Source organism: Electrophorus electricus, chromosome 2 (assembly GCF_041902795.1).
Source record: "Electrophorus electricus isolate QZ-2024a chromosome 2, ASM4190279v1, whole genome shotgun sequence".
NCBI classification, from domain to species: domain Eukaryota; kingdom Metazoa; phylum Chordata; class Actinopteri; order Gymnotiformes; family Gymnotidae; genus Electrophorus; species Electrophorus electricus.
This window is the reverse complement of record NC_137498.1, coordinates 36103388-36120477: the sequence shown is the minus strand read 5'-3', so window position 1 is coordinate 36120477 and position 17090 is coordinate 36103388. Positions and strand designations below refer to the sequence as shown.

Sequence of the window (17090 nt, the reverse complement as noted above, 5' to 3'; positions counted from 1 at the left end):
TTAATAAATCCATATTACTTTAATTAAAGTGAGGAATTCCCATATTTACATACATTCAATATTTCATTACCTAAATTACAACATTAAATAAAGAAATCTTAAATCTCAAAGAATAATTTACATCTTTTATAACTCAAGTGTACATATTCATTATTAAAGTATTCATGCTGGACTATGTACTAAATCTGAAACTCCATATGTCACAACTTTATACGTCATACACATACATATTCATTAATACAGGCTCACATATCAGAATCCACCAATCGCATCGCTATGCTCAGTGCCCACACACTAATCACAGTGGGTGGGTGTGTGTGTCTGTGTGTGTGTGTGTGTGTGTGTGTGTGTGTATAGTCCATTAGGCCAAAGTTACTCGCTGGCCTGGGGTAAACAGGGCTGCATTCGGAGGCTTGCCGTCTCTTAAGGCACCAAAGGACTCATAGCTTGAAGAGGATAATAGATGATTAATAAACACAAATTATGAATCATTGAAAAAAACCAAAAAAACCAAAAACAAAAAAAACACACACACACACACACACACACACACACACCTTTCCAGTATACACTGTGGTATTTCCAACAAAAGATTCAGTTCAGTATACCTCCCCACGTCCTGAAAGAGAGATACTTACAGTTCAGTATACTTCCTCCACTCCTGCCTGTTAATGGAGGGTCTGGTACTGGCCAATGCCATGGTGAGGTGAATTTGACAGATCAGGGGGCCAGGTTTAGTGGGGCCTGCCTGCAGCAAAGATGACTCCTCCTACACACACACACAGTTAGAAGGTTAGGAGATGTGAATGGCTGCCTATCAATGCCATCATGTTTGTGATGCATGTGTGGGTGACTGACTGGACTCCTGCGGTAGCTGTTTTTGATGCCATTCACGTCGGCCCTCAGGCGCTCGGCCTGCTCAGGGCTCAACTCCTGGAAGCCCTCCTGCACAGAACACATGAGGACTGGGCCGTGGAGGCAGGCCGTGTCCCTCCCTGACGCACCAGTCAGCTCGTGGGTGGTTGAGTTGGGTACTGACAGGCACTGAGAATTCTGTGAACAGAGAAGACAGAAGTGGAAAGTGAAAACATACGCTCTGGGCAACAAATCACTTGCCACCTATTACCATCACCATTTCTAATGTCAGTACCTCATGCAGCAGCGGGTAGCATGTAAGTACCACTGCAATTTTGTAAAAGCTACAGTTCAAGACAAGATGGTGTGTGGAGTCTCTAGTCTGACGTCTGAAGTAAACCAACCGATTCGACCGAATCAAAGGAGCTGCCAAAGTAGAGGCGCCAGATGTTGTGGCGTGGGTCCTGGGCAGGCAACTCGCTCTGCTCCAGCAGGCCAACAGAGGGCACCAGCACAGCCTCGCCCTCCCCGGCTGAGTCATCCGAGCCACTGCTGTGGTTGAGGAAGATCAGCGAGGACAGACTCATGTCACTGTCCGATCCTGAGCCCAAATCCTGCACCAAGACAGATGGAACGCTGACCTGAAGAACTTTTACAGCATTAGTTTGTTTTCATCTACACTTCACCTCGGTTCTGCCTGATCATTTTCAATTCTTGTACAATATGATTACAATTACCCTGGAAAGAAGCACAGGGGTGCAACTCACAGGCAGCAAGCTGGGCCCCAAGCCGCTGTGAATGGCCTCTAGCTGGGCGTTGTATAGCAGGGCTTTGAGGTCAGCTCCTGTGAAGAGTTCAGTGGCGACAGCGATCTGCTCCAGGTCCACATCATCTGCCAGTGGCACAGAGTGGGTCAGGGCCTTCAGAATCTCCTTCCGTGTCTCCTATGGACACCATCAAATAGCACACCCTTGATCACATCACCACTGACAAGTGCAATGCTCAGCCTATTAAAATGTCTGACTCTGATTGACTATCAAAAAAATGAACCAAGATTTCATGCTCTTATATATTTCACACAGGTAGATATACTGAATGGTACAATTTCATTGTCTATTATTAATGCATAATATTAGATATAGTTTTTGGTCTTTACACACAAAATAGAAAAACTATCCTAACAATCACAATTACTACTTTCATATTGCATATAACCTGTGATATCTTTGAAGTTTTTGACATTCCCTCCATTGAGATTACTACAACCCTTGTACCTGGCCTACCAAAGAACTTTATAATAAACCTGCCATGAGTTCAAAATACAGCTGCTGGAGTCACCAGATATCTACATTTTTCAGAGACGATTTTAAGATTATTTAATCTTTAAAAGCCTCCATAGTCCTGCCCTCGTCTGCTGTAGTAAGAGGACTGTTATGAATGTGCTTCTTCTCAGCCTCCCCAGTCTAACAGGATGTACTTGTAGTCCCAAAAACCCAAGAGAGAAGAGGTAGGAGTCTGCCTTTAGCTACTATGGCCTCAAGATCTGGAATTCTCTACTTGAAAGTCTGAGATGAATGGACATTCCTAAGGTCCTTTAAAAATCTCATAATGCATTTATGCACTTAATCTTACATTTAGTTAGGGCTTCTGTTATGACTTTGCTTTATGGTAAAGTACTTTTATGCACTTTTTGTTTGTTTATTCTTTTATTCCTCCCTCTGTTTTATTTTAAATTTTGTGATATTTTTGTTTTAAAATTTTCAAAGCAAGCGGGTATGAACATTTTCTCCTTCCTGAGGCATGACTAAACCATATGGTTCCATTTTTATGTTTGTTCGTTGTTTTTTTTTTTTTTTTTTTTTTTTTAACAAGTCATGTAAGACTGACCCGGTCTGGAGGAGGGCAGTACACAGCCTTGTCCAGCCTCCCAGGCCTCAGCAGGGCTGGGTCGATCAGGTCAGGACGACTGGTGGCTGCCAGCACGTACACTCCTGACGTCACGAAACAAAGGGTGGTAAGCTACAGGTGCACTACTCTCCCGAACAGCACCACTAAAGCACACTTACATCCCGGAGCCCACGTTTGCGAGTTGGAATTGCATACACCTCACTGTGTGAAGAGAAACATATCTTGTGTTTATCTACAATGCATTCTGTGTAATGAGCACAAAAATCTGTGCTCTCCAAGAGTTTTAGGAAAATGGAACTAAAGGAATGCATGAATATAGTATTCATGCTACGCATATTACAGTCTATCAGACATGCAACAAATTATATTTTACAAAATATAGTATACATTATTTTCTTAGTGTAAAGCAGAAAAATTATACTGAAAGGTAGGATATGAACAGTTCAAATGCCAGTGTGATAGTAAGGCTTTCTAAGAAACTTATTGTCTTGTACTTTAAGTCTAACATGATCCTCAGGGTATGAAACCTAAATGCCCAGGTGCTTAAAAATTTCCCCAAATCAAGGTGTGTTCATGCCCCTCCCACATACCCTGCAGACCCTCCACTCCATCCAGCTGTGTGAGCAGTTGGTTGACTACTCGGTCAGTGACCCCTGTACTGTCGTGACCTCTGCGAGGTGCAAGGGAGTCAAACTCATCAAAAAACAGGACACAGGGCTTAGCTACTTGGGCCCTGTGATATATAACACCACAAAAAAACAAGACAGAGAGAAAAAAGGGAGGAATGAAGGCAGGGAGAGGAAAGAGGGGGAGAATGAGAGAGAGATGAAGGACAATTTAGCGTGATAAATCACTGCCACCGGCTCTGCAGTTTTGGGATTGGAAGTGAAGGTTTTTGAGAAGTCTGACACAAACCTCTGGAACACATCCCTCACTGCCTGTTCACTGGCGCCAATGTACTTACTGAGGAGTTCAGGACCCTACAGGAACAGAAAGCTGAACAGATTAATCCTTCTGTATGACTAAGACAGCTGATGAATCACACACACACACACACACACACACACACACACACACACACACACACACACACACACACACACACACACACACACACACACACGTAAACAAATCTGCTTCAATGTACTTTACAGCTAGGATCAAACCAAGATTACAGATTTGGCAATCAACAACCAAAGCAACATAACAAAGGGAACAGATGCACCTAAAAGGAACAGAGATGCCCCCTCCTGCCAAGAGATGAGCTGGTACCGCTCTTGAATTTCTAAGCGAATCAGTTTGTTCTATGCCCATTTAACAGAGGATTATTCAGTAGTATCTTCACATATTCTTGCACAATCATGCAGTGCCAGCATTTGGTTACTGACATACTCTATTGTGAGCCCAAAAGCCTTATAGACTATTCACCTTTAAAGGCCAGAGGAATAAACACTAAACTCATACAACAACGGCTCCAGTTACACACCCTCACCTTGATGCTGATGAAATTCATGCCACTTTCTTTGGCAACAGCTCCAGCCAGCAAAGTCTTGCCTGTGCCAGGTGCACCGAAGAGGAGCACCCCTGAGCGCTGGCGAATTGGCAGACAGGAGAAAAGCAACGGGTACTGAAACACACACACACACACACACACACACACACACACACACACACACACACACACACACACACACACACACACACACACAAAAAAAAAAATTAGGACATTACCAATAACAGTTTACAAGCAAAGAGGACAACAACTGACCAGCTCACTGATTACCCTCCAGCTTTACCTTGGCAGGCAGCAGGATGGTGTCCATCAGAAGCTGGCGTGCCTGGTGAAGTCCACCCACTTGGTTCGTGCCCACCCTGCCAGGCACCTGTAGCCGCACCCCCCACTGGGAGGGAGGCACAAACCCCAGCAGGGCCTGCTGGAAGTCCCTGCTGCTCAAACGCACACCTGCTGGACAACATGGCATAGCTGCACAGACCTTTGGTATAACATCAGTTGCATAATCACAGGAAGGGGTGACTTGATGAGCGCTTACCTTGACTGGTGCCACTGCCTCTGTTTTGTACAGCGCTGGCATGAACAGCTCGGTCCAGTAGAAGGTTCAGGTCTTGAGGAAGGTAGCCCTCAGTTTTCATGGCAATGCCTTCTAGAGCAAGAGTCACTGGACTGTCTTCAGATGTGATGTTCTTACTGTTCATTAGAGATCTGAGGATGTCCACTCTCTGGATCTGAATGTCCCACCATACAGATTTAATGTACATACAGAAACAAACTTGCACATAATAATATTCAAAATAAAGTTGCATTAAGTGTCATCACGTCATTAAACACAAAACTGCACTCAAAATTCATGAGCTTCAAAAAAAGCATTAAACCCATGTGACCATATGTAAACACAAAGTATGAGCAAGTATGCAAATAGATTTGCAAGCTAACCTGGTCTGGGGTGTGAATCTTGCAGAAGCTCTGAAAGAAGTGGGAGCCCTGCACTTCTGTCAGTGTTGGGTGAAGGGAGTGCTCCGTCTGCGCAGTGACCAGCAGAGCTACCAGACTGCAGCGCACCACTACATCGTCAACCAAGTCCTTTAGGCCTGAACAGCACACACAAACACACATGGCCTCTGTCAGACCACACCACCTCAAAGAGTGAACCTTTTAGTAAGCAAAATGGGGCCGTACCCTGCGAGATGTGCAGACGCAGCACAGCCTCCAGGCCTTGCTCCTGCTCAGCTGAGGTGGCTGCCCCAGTCAATTCATCCAGGTCATCCAGCAGGACCACAGAAGGCTGCTTCCATATTGCCTGCTCAAAAACCTCTGCCAGCCTCTGCCTCACTGTGTCTGCACGTTTGCCTGATATTTAGAACACTGCAAGCCCTCAGTATTGAAACTTGTTCCTCATATACATTAGTATAGTAAAGCAGGATGCACAAATGCTTGTAGCACCTTTGAGCTTCCTGCAGTCCACCACTTCAACATGGGCATCCAACTCCTCTGCTGCCTTTCTGCAGAGGGCCTTCGAGAGTGTGGTCTTTCCACTGCCCTTTAAACAACCACAAAAGATCCATCATACTTCCTATTACACAAAATTATCACACAGATATCCAGTACATAAAAAACCTTGCTGTCACTACAAGCAGGAGTCTAGTGTCATATGGTCACCTTCGCTCCTGAGATGAGAAGGGCGCCACTCCGGAGGCCGGGGCCAGTGGACACAAGCTCCCAGGAGAGGGGGCTTCTCATCAGACAGTGAGAGATGTGCTCAAAAGCAGCAGCACTAGCCTCTTCCACCCCACTGGCCAAGCAGAGAAAATACAACAATCAAAGTGCACAAAAGCTTTGCATACAAAGGACATCCTCTGCAACGATCAACCAGGAACTCTGCATTCCTAGGACTGGGGCTCACCCATGCGCTTTGGTCATCCCCCCTCCCCCACAGCTCACCCCTTTCCATTCCAATTTAAAATATGTAATAAGTGTAATATATGTGTTAATTTTATATAAATACCTTAATGCCCTTACCAAAACTTAGCCTAAAAAAGCAAAAAAAATATGATTTTGGTCATCTGTGGTTTTTACAGTGGTGAAACAAGTGCAGGCAATACTCATGACTTACCCAAGAGAGCTCAGGGAGGGAAAGCCAACTACAGGCAATTCATCAAGAGTGTGTACTGCAGCCATGAGGTTTAAAGTCTGACACTCCTTTTTTACCTAGATCAAAACAATACGTGAAATGTAGAACTGTACACATGAATATGCAGAGTAAAACATACAGAAGTGTAAAAAAAGGAAGATGCAGAGAATTCATCTTTTACATTCAACAAACTACCTGTATGTCTGTCTTGTAGAGCACACTAGCAGACAAGAGGAAGACCTTTTCCATGCTCTTTTTACCAGGCTCTGGCTTCTGTACAGTCAGGATGAATTCAGACTTTCCTGAGAATAAAACAGCACAAGATGGGTGTTAATGAAGAAAAATCATTAGCCATGACTTTCTACCTGCAGGAATAAATTTGGGCTTTATGTTTCAGTTTAACAGTGGCAACAGGAGACTAAAGGACTTGATGCTAACCTGGTATGAATTGAGCAAAAAATTGACAAACATATAACCCCAAAATATGTCGTTATTTAATTATGAGGAACAACATTTTTATCTAGATAATCAAACCATTTTAATCTACATAATCTAGAAATGTATCCTATATAGAAAAAACTGGGAAAATAATCTGAAAGCTGCAACTGATGAGTCATGAAAAGATATTTTCAGAGGCACGCTAAAACTACATCAGTTTGTAACCAAACTAAGGAAATTCAATTTAAGGCACACTCACAGATTGCATATCTCTCCTAATTAGCAACGTGTGAAATGGACTGTATGTACCACTTGATATGCACCACTATGTACTGATGGGAAATATAGTGTGCTGATTATTTTATTTGATTTTCTAGAATGTTTTCCTCTAATCTTGTATGTTTTTAAGGTTGTTGTTGGTTTTGGCATCAGTTCCGTTTTTTTTTTTTGTGTGTTGGTTTTAAACAAACATATAAAGGCTCCAAGTGATAAATACCTACCCTCAGTGCACTGCAATAGGATGGTGCTAGTCTGACCTGTCAGACAAGCTAACGGCTGGTGACTCCGAGCATGCAGCCAGCCAAGGAACGAAGACTGAATGTCCTCCTCTCTCTCACTCTCAGCCTGCAGAGATTTACAAAAAAACAAGAAGGTACCATGTTGCAGTGCCAGATTAAAATAAAAAGTTGTACTTCTAATATCTCAGTGCTAATATAGCAGTAAAAACCTGGTGCATATTAGTTCCATGAAGCAGAGGAGAGAGAGAGAGATACACTCACTAATGGCTTTAGTGGCTGAAGCGAAACTGCCATTGCTACTTCTGGGGTACATTTCACAGGACATATTTTCACAGCAGAGTGTGGGTCCACGCCCAACCTGGTACGTAAAATGCTCGGAATCTGAAATAAGAACAAAACGACTCTCACAGCTGGAGAGAATAAGACTTTTACATTGTTAGAATTTTGTTGTAGAATCAGGCCATCTTCTGAGTCTGATCAAAGTACTTACCCACACTTTTCCACAGTACATTTCTCCTATTCTGGAGGATCTTTGATCCATTTGCATCTTCTCTACATTATGGCAAAGCATTCTGATCACCACAGGCTCCTCCAAGGGTTCTTGTGCATCTTTTTCAGTCTGAGAGTCATTTCCAGCTCTTTTCCTTTCTGCTGTTTGCTTGGCTTGTTCCCTCACTTCTTTAGGAGAGTAAATCTTAGAGAGTCTACCATATGTTAAAATTGCCTGCCGTGTACTCCAAAAGTCACATTTTAGATGGTCCCATGGTAACAGGTGAACATCTCCATAACTTGAGTCAAGATGGCTGATAGCCCCAGGTGGGGATCCACAAACTCGAAGAACACAGTCTTGGAAGATCGCAGGGATAGTAGGGACTTCTGGAATCTCTTTTACAGGCTCAAATCTCCCTGGGAACATATATCTCACCAGACTGCTCAGATCAGCTATTCCACCCCAGTGCCCACCATAGTGGCTACGACGGTATTCTGCCCGATTATTAAAGGACTCATGGAGAGAGTCTGTTGTTACAGAGGAGGTGGTGGAGGCAGATGTGAGGTCACAGTTCTGCTCCCTTTCTTGGACTGAGCTGTATGGATCTGGATCCACTGTGGTCATATTGGGAAGCTGCTTGCCTCCACATCGAAACTTGGGGGAGACCACCAGTTCAGTGCACTGCTCCAAACGGCCATATGGGACAGATGGTGACAAGGAGGCTACATGGATAAGACAGAAAAGTCTTGAGAGTGTACTTCAGCGTTTAATATGACTGCTGTAAAACCAAACTCTGAGGATACTAACTTATCTTAATGTAGATGACAGTATGTTGGTCAACCCACACAGGGAACACTCCCTCACTGAATACTATTCGGATCTGGTCCAAAAGGTGTTGTTCCAGCATGGTGCTATGAAGCTCCTGGAAACATAAGCAATGCATTAAAGCTATAGCTAGTCTTAACGTTATTTTAAATTTGATATTTTATATAGGTATAACAGCAACGGTGGTGCAAATAAATATAGGTGATTTAAAAATACATTTAGCCAGCCGAACCAGCAAATGGATTACTCACCAAGATCTCCCAGTCATCGGAAGAGAGAGGCTCTACAAAAACTTGCTGCACCGACTGCACTTGAAGACACGGCCGTAGGGATCCCTGTAACAGGTCAAAATGAAGACCATTCTTTCACTCCCACACTCATTAACAAACATAAACTAATCAGAAAAAAACACGTAACTGACAAACGTTTTCAATCTTCTGACATCGCTAGCTAGAAAGCTAGCCAAGTCACCTGCTCTCCTTCCTGAAGACCTAGTTTCTCCCCCAACTGTCTGCTCAGCTCAACTTTGTGCTCTTGTGATGTTCGGCCTTTTGTCCAGCTGAGGAACACGGGTCTGTCAAGTCCACACGACAGTTCCAAGACCTGATTCTAAATTTGATAACGACAGGATTGTAGTTAAGTTATGTAGTTATGGTCAGGAATCACACCAGAGAGAACTCAGCGGACTTAGCTAGCTGTTAAATACACACCTCTTGCAGGGAGAGTTGAGTGACCACGTTTGTAGACAGGTGGAGAAAGCAGTTTTTAGAATTGTTAAACGCCAGCGTAACTGGTTGTATGCCATAGCTCCCCAACATTGCATGTAAGTGTAATAGAAAGAAACCTCGTTACTTCTGGGTGCTTATGCCAAGTAGCTAGCTACCTAATGTTAGCTTGCGTATAAGACCATGCTAACATGTCAATGATCTACGGCAGCCATGACCAGTCGAGCTGCAGATAATGGGGTTTACGATGAATGTGAAATACGGAAAGCGTGCATATTTTATGAGGGGTGTATATATGCATTCTAGTTTTAGTGGTATTTTTCATTGAATAAATTCGTTTATCATTAAATTGTTGTATCCAAAATGATTACTTATGAAATGGTCTGGCAGTAAAGCAAAAATCTGAATTGTAAATACACCATTTGGGGGTTTTCTGGTAATGCTCATTGCTCACTAAGATCCATTAGTTTTGTCTGTGTATTTCCTGTTTTGTGGTGAATTATCATGGCAGCACCCAGGCGTAGCTCTGTGTGGGATACACCGCAAGTGTACAAACATCATGAGCAACAAAACGTCTGCTACTCACGACCAAAGTATAGGGAGGGAAGGAAGCCAAAAGCTGTCAAGGTTTATTCCTTTTTTTGCCTTATACCTACAATGAAATGATCTGAATTTTCTAAAATAATTTGTACCTTAGCTGCCGTAGCTTGCTAGCAAGATAGCTAATGAGCCAAATATCGGATTATTTTGCCTATATAACGCCAGATAACCTAGCTACCTAATCGTACTGATGACATCTAACAGTTAGAACTTGATCATGTGCAGATTATGCTTTGTCTTGTCTTCTTTTTTTAGGTTTACACAATTAATCTAGAGTCTCGGTTTCTACTGGTGCAAGGAGTGCCTGCTATTGGTGTGATGACAGAGCTGGTACAACTATTTGCTCTTTATGGAGTGATTGAAGAATACAGGCCACTTGACGAATACCCATCTGAACAGTTCACTGAAGTTTACCTCTTCAAATTTCAAAAGCTTACAAGCGCAAGGTAAAGAACATGAAATAAATAATACAGTTGTGATTATTTTATTAAAAGTGTAACAAAGAGTATTTTACCTCAGGGCAGCCAAGCGCAATACAGATGAGAAAAGCTTCTATGGAGGTTTGCTTCATGTGTGCTATGTACCTGAATATGAGACTGTGGAAGACACAAGAAAGAAGTTGCAAGACCGGAGAAGATATGTGAACAGGACAACTCAAAAATCAGGTAGGATTTTAATCATTTGTTTGGGATCTTATTGCATTTTGTAGTTATTGTATTTGACCAGCTTCTTGAAAATAAATGTTACCCACCTTTGTTGTAGACAAAGAATCTCATCAAGAGCAACCCACAGAGGCCACAAATTCTGCATGTGAGAAGGCACACGTGTTGTCTGCTTCTGAATATGAAAATCCTCAAAGAATCCAAGGGGAGCACTTTGATTTTGACACTTATTCTGGCTTTTCATTGTTGCCCTTACCACCCCAGGAAGATGCCTCTCAGCAATATTTCTCTTCTAAAGAATCATTTAAGCCTCAAAGTGTACAAGGAAAGAATGTACCCACAGAGGACAAGATGGGATCTCTACATAATTTCATCCCTATCGCCACAGACCATTACAAACAGACCTCACACAAGCCAACTGTGGCATCCTCTGGCAGTGATAGAGTGAGAGGCAAAAAAAGTCATGCTCCTTCAACTACTGCACCAAGGTTTATGCCAAGAACTGCACAACTGGAAACCAGGAAGAGGAAAATGGAGGACAACTCAGATTTAATGGGTATAACAAACAAAAATGCACCCCTGTGTGGACCCAAACTTCCAGAACCACCAAAGATGGATATGGAAGATGATTCATTGAACATAACAGCTCATTTTATCAGGCAAACAATGGCAAAGGTTAGAACTGTGATTTATTTTTATTTTTTTTAATTATATGAATGTGACAGAAAAGGTCAGTGATACAATGGTTAATAGAGTATGAAGTCTCTGGAATTATATGCTTTTTTTTCCTTTTTAGGTTGCATCAGATCCCCCTGAGAGGAGGATCACCACCACAAAACCACGACGAAGAATTTAATCTCATTTTATCACACCAGTTCTTAGAAGCATACATTACTTGGAAAGTCTTACAGTGTGCAGTATCTCACAAATGAATGCTTTACTGGCACAATGTTTTGTTTTAAAATAAAGTTTGTTCATATTTGTGAGTCATTGCTCCAGCGAATCTTGTAACTTGGAATGCTTGCTGCTCAAAAGCCTGTATACTCTGTAAAACAAACAAACGTATAATGAACTAATGCATCTATTATAAACAGAACACAAATTTTTAAAGTTCATTTGAAACATTAGGTAAAATGGTCAATGACCAGCAAAAAAAAAAAAAAACCCAAAAAACCTAAATGTCATTAACTGTTTAACGTAAATGTCACATACAACACTTTAAATTTATATATTGTTATTTCACCTTTGCATCCGGAAGACAGGTTCCAAAAGCTTCTAATAACAGATTTTCATCCCTGACAGCCTTTTCAAAGTCATCACATGAAAGTCTGCTGTCGTGGTCATAATCCTAAATGTTAAAAACGCGTGCAGAGTATTTTTATGTATTTATTTAAAATCAAAACCTGTTGTTAAATGTGATAGCAATGTATACATTCTGTTGTGACAGTGCCCTGATTTTCCCTTACCATTTTCTTCAGTGTTATTTCTACGAGGTCCTTGATGCCCTCATCTGGGTCTTCCTCAGTCGGTTGTCTGATCAGGCTGTTCTTCAACATATGAAACATTTCTTCACGGGATATGTAACCATCTCCGTTCAGGTCGTATACGTCAAAACAGTCTAGTCATTTCAAAAAGGACCATGGCATTATACAGTGATAATTATTCTTAAAAAATAATCTACTGATCATCTTACACTTTATCTTTTCATCCAAAGTCCCTCGAAGGAAGACCGCCAATCCTTCTAGCCACTCTTTTACACTGATGTAGCTGTCATTGTCCTTGTCGAACGCACGAAAAACTGTGGGGCGTACAAGAATGACTAGATATTCTAAACGCAGGCAGTGCCACAAACAAGAAAGCTGTAACTGTACCTCTATCCATAATCATGTCGTCCGTCAGTCCAAACGTATTATGCAATATATTTCTGAATTTCCCGCGGTCCAGACCATGCCCAACCTTTCTCTCGGTCTGGTCTCCCAGTAGTGCGTTGTACAACCGAATGAGACATTGTGTCTCTGTTTTATTAACTGTAGAATAAGAAGTCTTCGTGTTCAGTTTATATTTACATACAACTCGAACGTTATAATAAGGAAAGGCAAGATAGAAGGAAACGCTTCTGACACGGATATAATTAAAATAAAAGATTATGAAAACTCATACACTGCAGAATATGGCGATGGAACCTAAAGCCGGACATAGTCTGTGCAATTTCCGAAATTTTAAGTGTATCGGTTAGGATGACTCATAAATTGGTACTCGAGACCGCTGAACATACAACGGCACCTGATCACTCAGTCGCTGCTAGTTTGGGTAGTTAATCAGACCTCATTTCTTCTTCCCTCACACTGCATGTCAAACGACGGCAAATGAAGCTTCTGCCTGATCCTATAGTTTTACGCTGGGACTACTAAATTGGGGTTAAATCACACAGTGTTATGCCCGTCTTAACGCAAACTAAACCTAGTAGCGTTAACTAGTTAGCTATCTTAACTAACCTAACTAATGTAGTCAAAAAAGCTAACCGCTAAATTTGATAGGTTAACCTTTAAAAAACCTATAGGCTAATAAAGAATGCCAGACTACTTCTGTTGTGTTCCTCTATCTGCCCTAGCTATTATGTGACATCCAGACAAGCACTCTGTAATAATTTCAATACTTACAATGTTTCACTTGTTTAGACAGAGTTTCAGCCAAGTTTTGAATCATCTTCTTGCTCATTGCTGACATCGTTCACGTTTGAAAACGTACGCTCACCGCCTCTGCGGCGTGTATACTGTTGTCATAGAAACCACTTAGCTACCCGTAGGTTCCGAGAAAGTGTCAGGGACCTCTGTTTGAAACTCATTGTGTACTTGAATTTTCCACTGAAGGGCTGCCTATCCATTGTATTTGCATACTGGTGGACTAATTAAGGACCATAGAGACTTCATTTATTGAGCAAATAATTAGGTTCATTTACAATATGTTTGATTCATGTGACAAAATGTACAATATGTTAAGAAAATTAAATGTTAGCAGGTTAAGCCCAAATATTAGTGCAACAAAAGAGCTTTATTACAAATCCCCAGGGAGCCAAACTTCATGTATGGGTTGATTAATCTGGATTGAAACTCTGGTTGCAGGCATAATACCCATGATGGGTAGCAACACCACCCATTTTGTGAATCTACATACACCACTCCTTCTGGAGGTGTGAAAGAAGAATACATCAGCAATGTAAGGTGTTTACTAATGATGAACATTTACAGCATTTAGCTGACACTTTTATCCAAAGCAACTTACAATTATGACTGAGTACAACTTGAACAATTGAGGGTTAAGGGTCTTGCTCAGTGGCCCAAACGTAGCAACTTGGCAGTTGTGGGGCTTGAACTAGCAATCATTTAAAAGTCAAGCACCTTAACCACTGAGCTACCATTTCCATACAGCACATCTGTTGACAAGCATATAGTATTTTTAGGATTTAAATGAAGTACAAGGATAAATGCAATTTTTTATTCATTCGTGAATTAATGCTCACTGTATTCTTATTGCTTATTATTTTGTTGTCCAAAGACATGCATCAGCACATGGATTCACAGGAGCAAAGCCTTCCTCTTGAGTTGAGCAGGAATGCTTAAGAAGCCTTTTTTCTTGCAACTGGAAAATGTTACATCACATTCATAGCCACGTTCACAGCAGTGTTTCCCATCTTTACAGCACTGACCCTTCAAAAGAGAAAACAGTACATTAAAAGAAAATACAAATCACAAACTATATAACTCCAAATTAGTGAGGTAAATAGTATATACCATGATTATTTTTATATTGATCAGTTTATAGAGTATATGCATATTAGTCAGTAGTTTACCAGGATATATGGACAACATCCCCATTGGCCAGTTAATGTCTTGCAGCAGGTGTTTGCAGCTGGGCAGTAGAAGTAACTGCTGCAGCGTATGTTGCCAGTGTGCATTTGGCTAGCTGAAGCCTGTTTCAAGGACATCACCGGGGTGAACTGATCCATGTCACTCACACAAGCCACTGTGCTACCCTCATCACAGTGAAATCCAAAGGGACAGCAGCCTGTCTCTCTCAGACAGCACAAATCCTGCACAGATCAGCATAGGTTATTAGCATTATTGCTTGACAGTCTGATTTAGTCAGAATATCTGACTAAGTCTTATTTTGAACATTGTTTCATAATCTAAATCTGGTGGAGTGATGACTTGGTGATACTACAATCACTTATAGTTCAGTACATACAATATTTACATGTCAGCTACGTAATGCATAGTATGTAAGAAACATTCAAAGTCTCCTCATAAATATAGACATTTACTGAAATGTTGCAACTTGGGCTCTTCTGGCCATCACTAAATCAAGTTTTGTAATCTGTAATACCCAGTTTTACCTCTTTTTTTGTTGGTTTTACAGATGAAATTCTTTGGCTATATTGTAAAGCTGAAAGCAGTTTTATTAGAATGTGCAATATAATTTCCTTCCTTCAAGGCAAGGAGTTATGCCACTGGCTTTCAAAAGATCAAGTAACCACCACCTACTGGCAGTTGGGATTGAGTTAGAGTTGGCACAACTACCACCAAATGCTAGCATGGCTATGGATGCAGAGATACCAGATTCTGACACACAAAATGTAAATCATGCAAATGAAATTACTTTGTAAAAACAAGAAAATTACATGAACTGGATCACGGGGGTCGGTAGCACAGGAAAGTCTTAGACATCCTTTTGATAATATATCAGGTGTTTTAGAAGAAATTTCTTATTGATCATCTTCCTCTCTTTAGTGTATAAGTACTTATGTTATTATATGAAAAACATCCTCAGCAGTTTGATTCATGCAACATTTTCTGCTCTGCTTACACCCACTTTTTAGGGCATGTACTTTGGTAACATTTAACTGTTTTTATTACACTACAGCCATTCAACAAATTAGTCCTAAAGCATTATGTGATCTGATTTGTGTACTATGTCAGGGCAAGTATAGTTGTTGTCACAGTGCACAATAGGGGCAGAAGAGCTGCCAGACTTCACCTGATGTGAGCGAGAAATTTTGTCCAGCTTATCTGCTGATATTTGTGGGGACCATGGGAATATGAACCATTGCAGTCCCTCTTTCACACATCTCTGTGTTGGCTGGTCACAGTAGTAGTCTTGTGGACAGCAGTGGGCCTTATCCATACAACAGACAGCCTATAAGAAGATATATATTGCATTCACTTTAAAAGATATTGAAACAGTTTCAAACAGAATTTTAATTATTCATATGCCACAATATTGCAGCGTCATTGTAAAATAATGGTGTGGTTTAAACAAAGTGCTATTAATATTTTCTCTTGCAAGCAGATCTTCTCACACATTTCTGAGCATCAATTTGTTTTAAGTGATTTACTACAAACAAGAGTACTCATGAAACAGTGTAATTTCCCCTTACAGAGGGATATGGGCAGCACGCATATCCCATATTAGTTGAACAGCAGGTATTTCTGTCTTGACATTGTGTTCCATCAGGGCAGTGTACAGCACTGGTGACCAGCCCCGCCATGAGCAACACTAACACAGCAGTCATCTGGGGGAGATAAAAAATGATAATAAAAACATATATAGTCTTTATATAGTCTCTGAAGCCCTTAAAGTACTACAGAAAGTCACAGCAGTCATGTACTGTGAATCTCATTTTGATTTTAAACAGTTATACCATCAAAGACATGGGAACTGCTGATTTAGAAAACAGGACTCTGAGTGTGTAATCAAATGTTTTTAATGGTACAGTTGTATTTATATTTATATTTGCATTTATTTTCTTTGGTTCTACCTGCTTGCTATAAGACAAAGATTACTTTCTAAGATAGAATAACATTCCAAACAACACTTGCCTCGATTCTGTGGAAGATTCTTCTGGTATCAAGAGCCTTGGTGATTCAGTCCTGACTTCTCATGTGATTGTAGCTACCCATAGCTAAGAACACCCCCAAAAAAGATGTGAAACTAACATGCAAAAAAGGAGAACCTGATCCTTTCATTTCCCTGTTACTGTTAAAGAGAGAGCTAGCATAAAAGAAGGCAAACAAGTAAATTATGAGTAAAAAGAAGTACAGGACATTACATCTCATTTGAATTACACTGAGGCAAATGAAAAATACATGTTAATAAACAATCTTTAATAAACCCACAGACACTATACAGTTGAGAGGGGGAAGAAAAGCCCACTGTCATGGTGCTGCCCCCCTGGTGACACTCAGCGGCAGTTATGCACGTGGACATGTGTTTGTTATTTTTATGTTAACTGTCACTTGTTATTGTATGTTAGTCTATGCCTCCCTCGGGTGGTGTGAGTTGTCTATCAATAGTGCAATTTTATTTTTAGTTTTGTTACTTTCATTAATCGCTTCCGCTGGAGACTCACGTTTGCTTCCCTTTCT

At 41.1% G+C, this 17090-nt stretch overlaps 4 protein-coding genes across 7 annotated transcripts; 1 reads left to right on the top strand and 3 right to left on the bottom strand.

The window, feature by feature from the left end:
- Positions 1-9598, bottom strand: pex1 (peroxisomal biogenesis factor 1). 4 transcript variants are annotated; one of them, XM_027012095.3, is made up of 24 exons: positions 9392-9598; positions 9153-9290; positions 8933-9016; positions 8664-8778; positions 7857-8578; positions 7628-7747; positions 7349-7472; positions 6606-6712; positions 6393-6487; positions 5939-6071; positions 5723-5819; positions 5459-5629; positions 5216-5370; positions 4815-5007; positions 4560-4726; positions 4256-4390; positions 3679-3743; positions 3354-3496; positions 2743-2846; positions 1593-1799; positions 1260-1469; positions 859-1053; positions 639-769; positions 1-446 (listed from the first exon to the last, which is right to left on the bottom strand). In XM_027012095.3, exons 1-24 carry the CDS (start codon positions 9497-9499, stop codon positions 362-364), a joined length of 3804 nt encoding a protein of 1267 aa, XP_026867896.2. In that variant the 5' UTR covers positions 9500-9598; the 3' UTR covers positions 1-361. The 4 variants fall into 4 exon arrangements, with proteins under 4 accessions (XP_026867896.2, XP_026867898.2, XP_081557812.1 ...); XM_027012097.3 differs by having other exon boundaries at positions 1623-1799; XM_081701686.1 differs by lacking the exon at positions 9392-9598 and having other exon boundaries at positions 9107-9176.
- Positions 9599-9895: 297 nt separating this feature from the next.
- Positions 9896-11654, top strand: rbm48 (RNA binding motif protein 48). The gene is made up of 5 exons (XM_027012099.3): positions 9896-10033; positions 10262-10452; positions 10526-10671; positions 10769-11343; positions 11465-11654. The coding sequence occupies exons 1-5, from the start codon at positions 9911-9913 to the stop codon at positions 11522-11524; spliced, it is 1095 nt and encodes a 364-aa protein (XP_026867900.2). The 5' UTR covers positions 9896-9910; the 3' UTR covers positions 11525-11654.
- On the bottom strand, positions 11340-13477 carry clxn (calaxin). Its single transcript, XM_027012101.3, has 6 exons — positions 13329-13477; positions 12540-12695; positions 12362-12466; positions 12135-12286; positions 11912-12016; positions 11340-11713 (listed from the first exon to the last, which is right to left on the bottom strand). Exons 1-6 carry the CDS (start codon positions 13393-13395, stop codon positions 11627-11629), a joined length of 672 nt encoding a protein of 223 aa, XP_026867902.1. The 5' UTR covers positions 13396-13477; the 3' UTR covers positions 11340-11626.
- Positions 13478-14149: 672 nt separating this feature from the next.
- On the bottom strand, positions 14150-16838 carry grna.1 (granulin a, tandem duplicate 1). Its single transcript, XM_027012102.3, has 5 exons — positions 16545-16838; positions 16103-16237; positions 15703-15861; positions 14519-14758; positions 14150-14375 (listed from the first exon to the last, which is right to left on the bottom strand). Exons 2-5 carry the CDS (start codon positions 16235-16237, stop codon positions 14244-14246), a joined length of 666 nt encoding a protein of 221 aa, XP_026867903.2. The 5' UTR covers positions 16545-16838; the 3' UTR covers positions 14150-14243.
- Positions 16839-17090: the final 252 nt, after the last annotated feature.

Bases quoted from the DNA above. Each gene is read 5' to 3' on its own strand.
- pex1 (XM_027012095.3), bottom strand. From the start codon at position 9,499: ATGTTGGGGAGCTATGGCATACAACCAGTTACGCTGGCGTTTAACAAT. The intron at 1,054-1,259 runs GTTGGTTTACTT...CTCTGTTCACAG, and splicing joins CCTTTGATTCGGTCGAATCG to AATTCTCAGTGCCTGTCAGT. The intron at 770-858 runs GTCAGTCACCCA...GTGTGTGTGTAG, and splicing joins ACAGCTACCGCAGGAGTCCA to GAGGAGTCATCTTTGCTGCA.
- rbm48 (XM_027012099.3), top strand. From the start codon at position 9,911: ATGGCAGCACCCAGGCGTAGCTCTGTGTGGGATACACCGCAAGTGTAC. The intron at 10,034-10,261 runs GTTTATTCCTTT...TTCTTTTTTTAG, and splicing joins GGAAGCCAAAAGCTGTCAAG to GTTTACACAATTAATCTAGA. The intron at 10,453-10,525 runs GTAAAGAACATG...ATTTTACCTCAG, and splicing joins CAAAAGCTTACAAGCGCAAG to GGCAGCCAAGCGCAATACAG.
- clxn (XM_027012101.3), bottom strand. From the start codon at position 13,395: ATGTCAGCAATGAGCAAGAAGATGATTCAAAACTTGGCTGAAACTCTG. The intron at 12,287-12,361 runs GTAAGATGATCA...TGAAATGACTAG, and splicing joins TTTGGATGAAAAGATAAAGT to ACTGTTTTGACGTATACGAC. The intron at 12,017-12,134 runs GTAAGGGAAAAT...TTTAACATTTAG, and splicing joins AAATAACACTGAAGAAAATG to GATTATGACCACGACAGCAG.
- grna.1 (XM_027012102.3), bottom strand. From the start codon at position 16,237: ATGACTGCTGTGTTAGTGTTGCTCATGGCGGGGCTGGTCACCAGTGCT. The intron at 14,759-15,702 runs GTGAAGTCTGGC...TGATCTGTGCAG, and splicing joins AAATTTCTCGCTCACATCAG to GATTTGTGCTGTCTGAGAGA. The intron at 14,376-14,518 runs GTAAACTACTGA...TCTCTTTTGAAG, and splicing joins GATGTTGTCCATATATCCTG to GGTCAGTGCTGTAAAGATGG.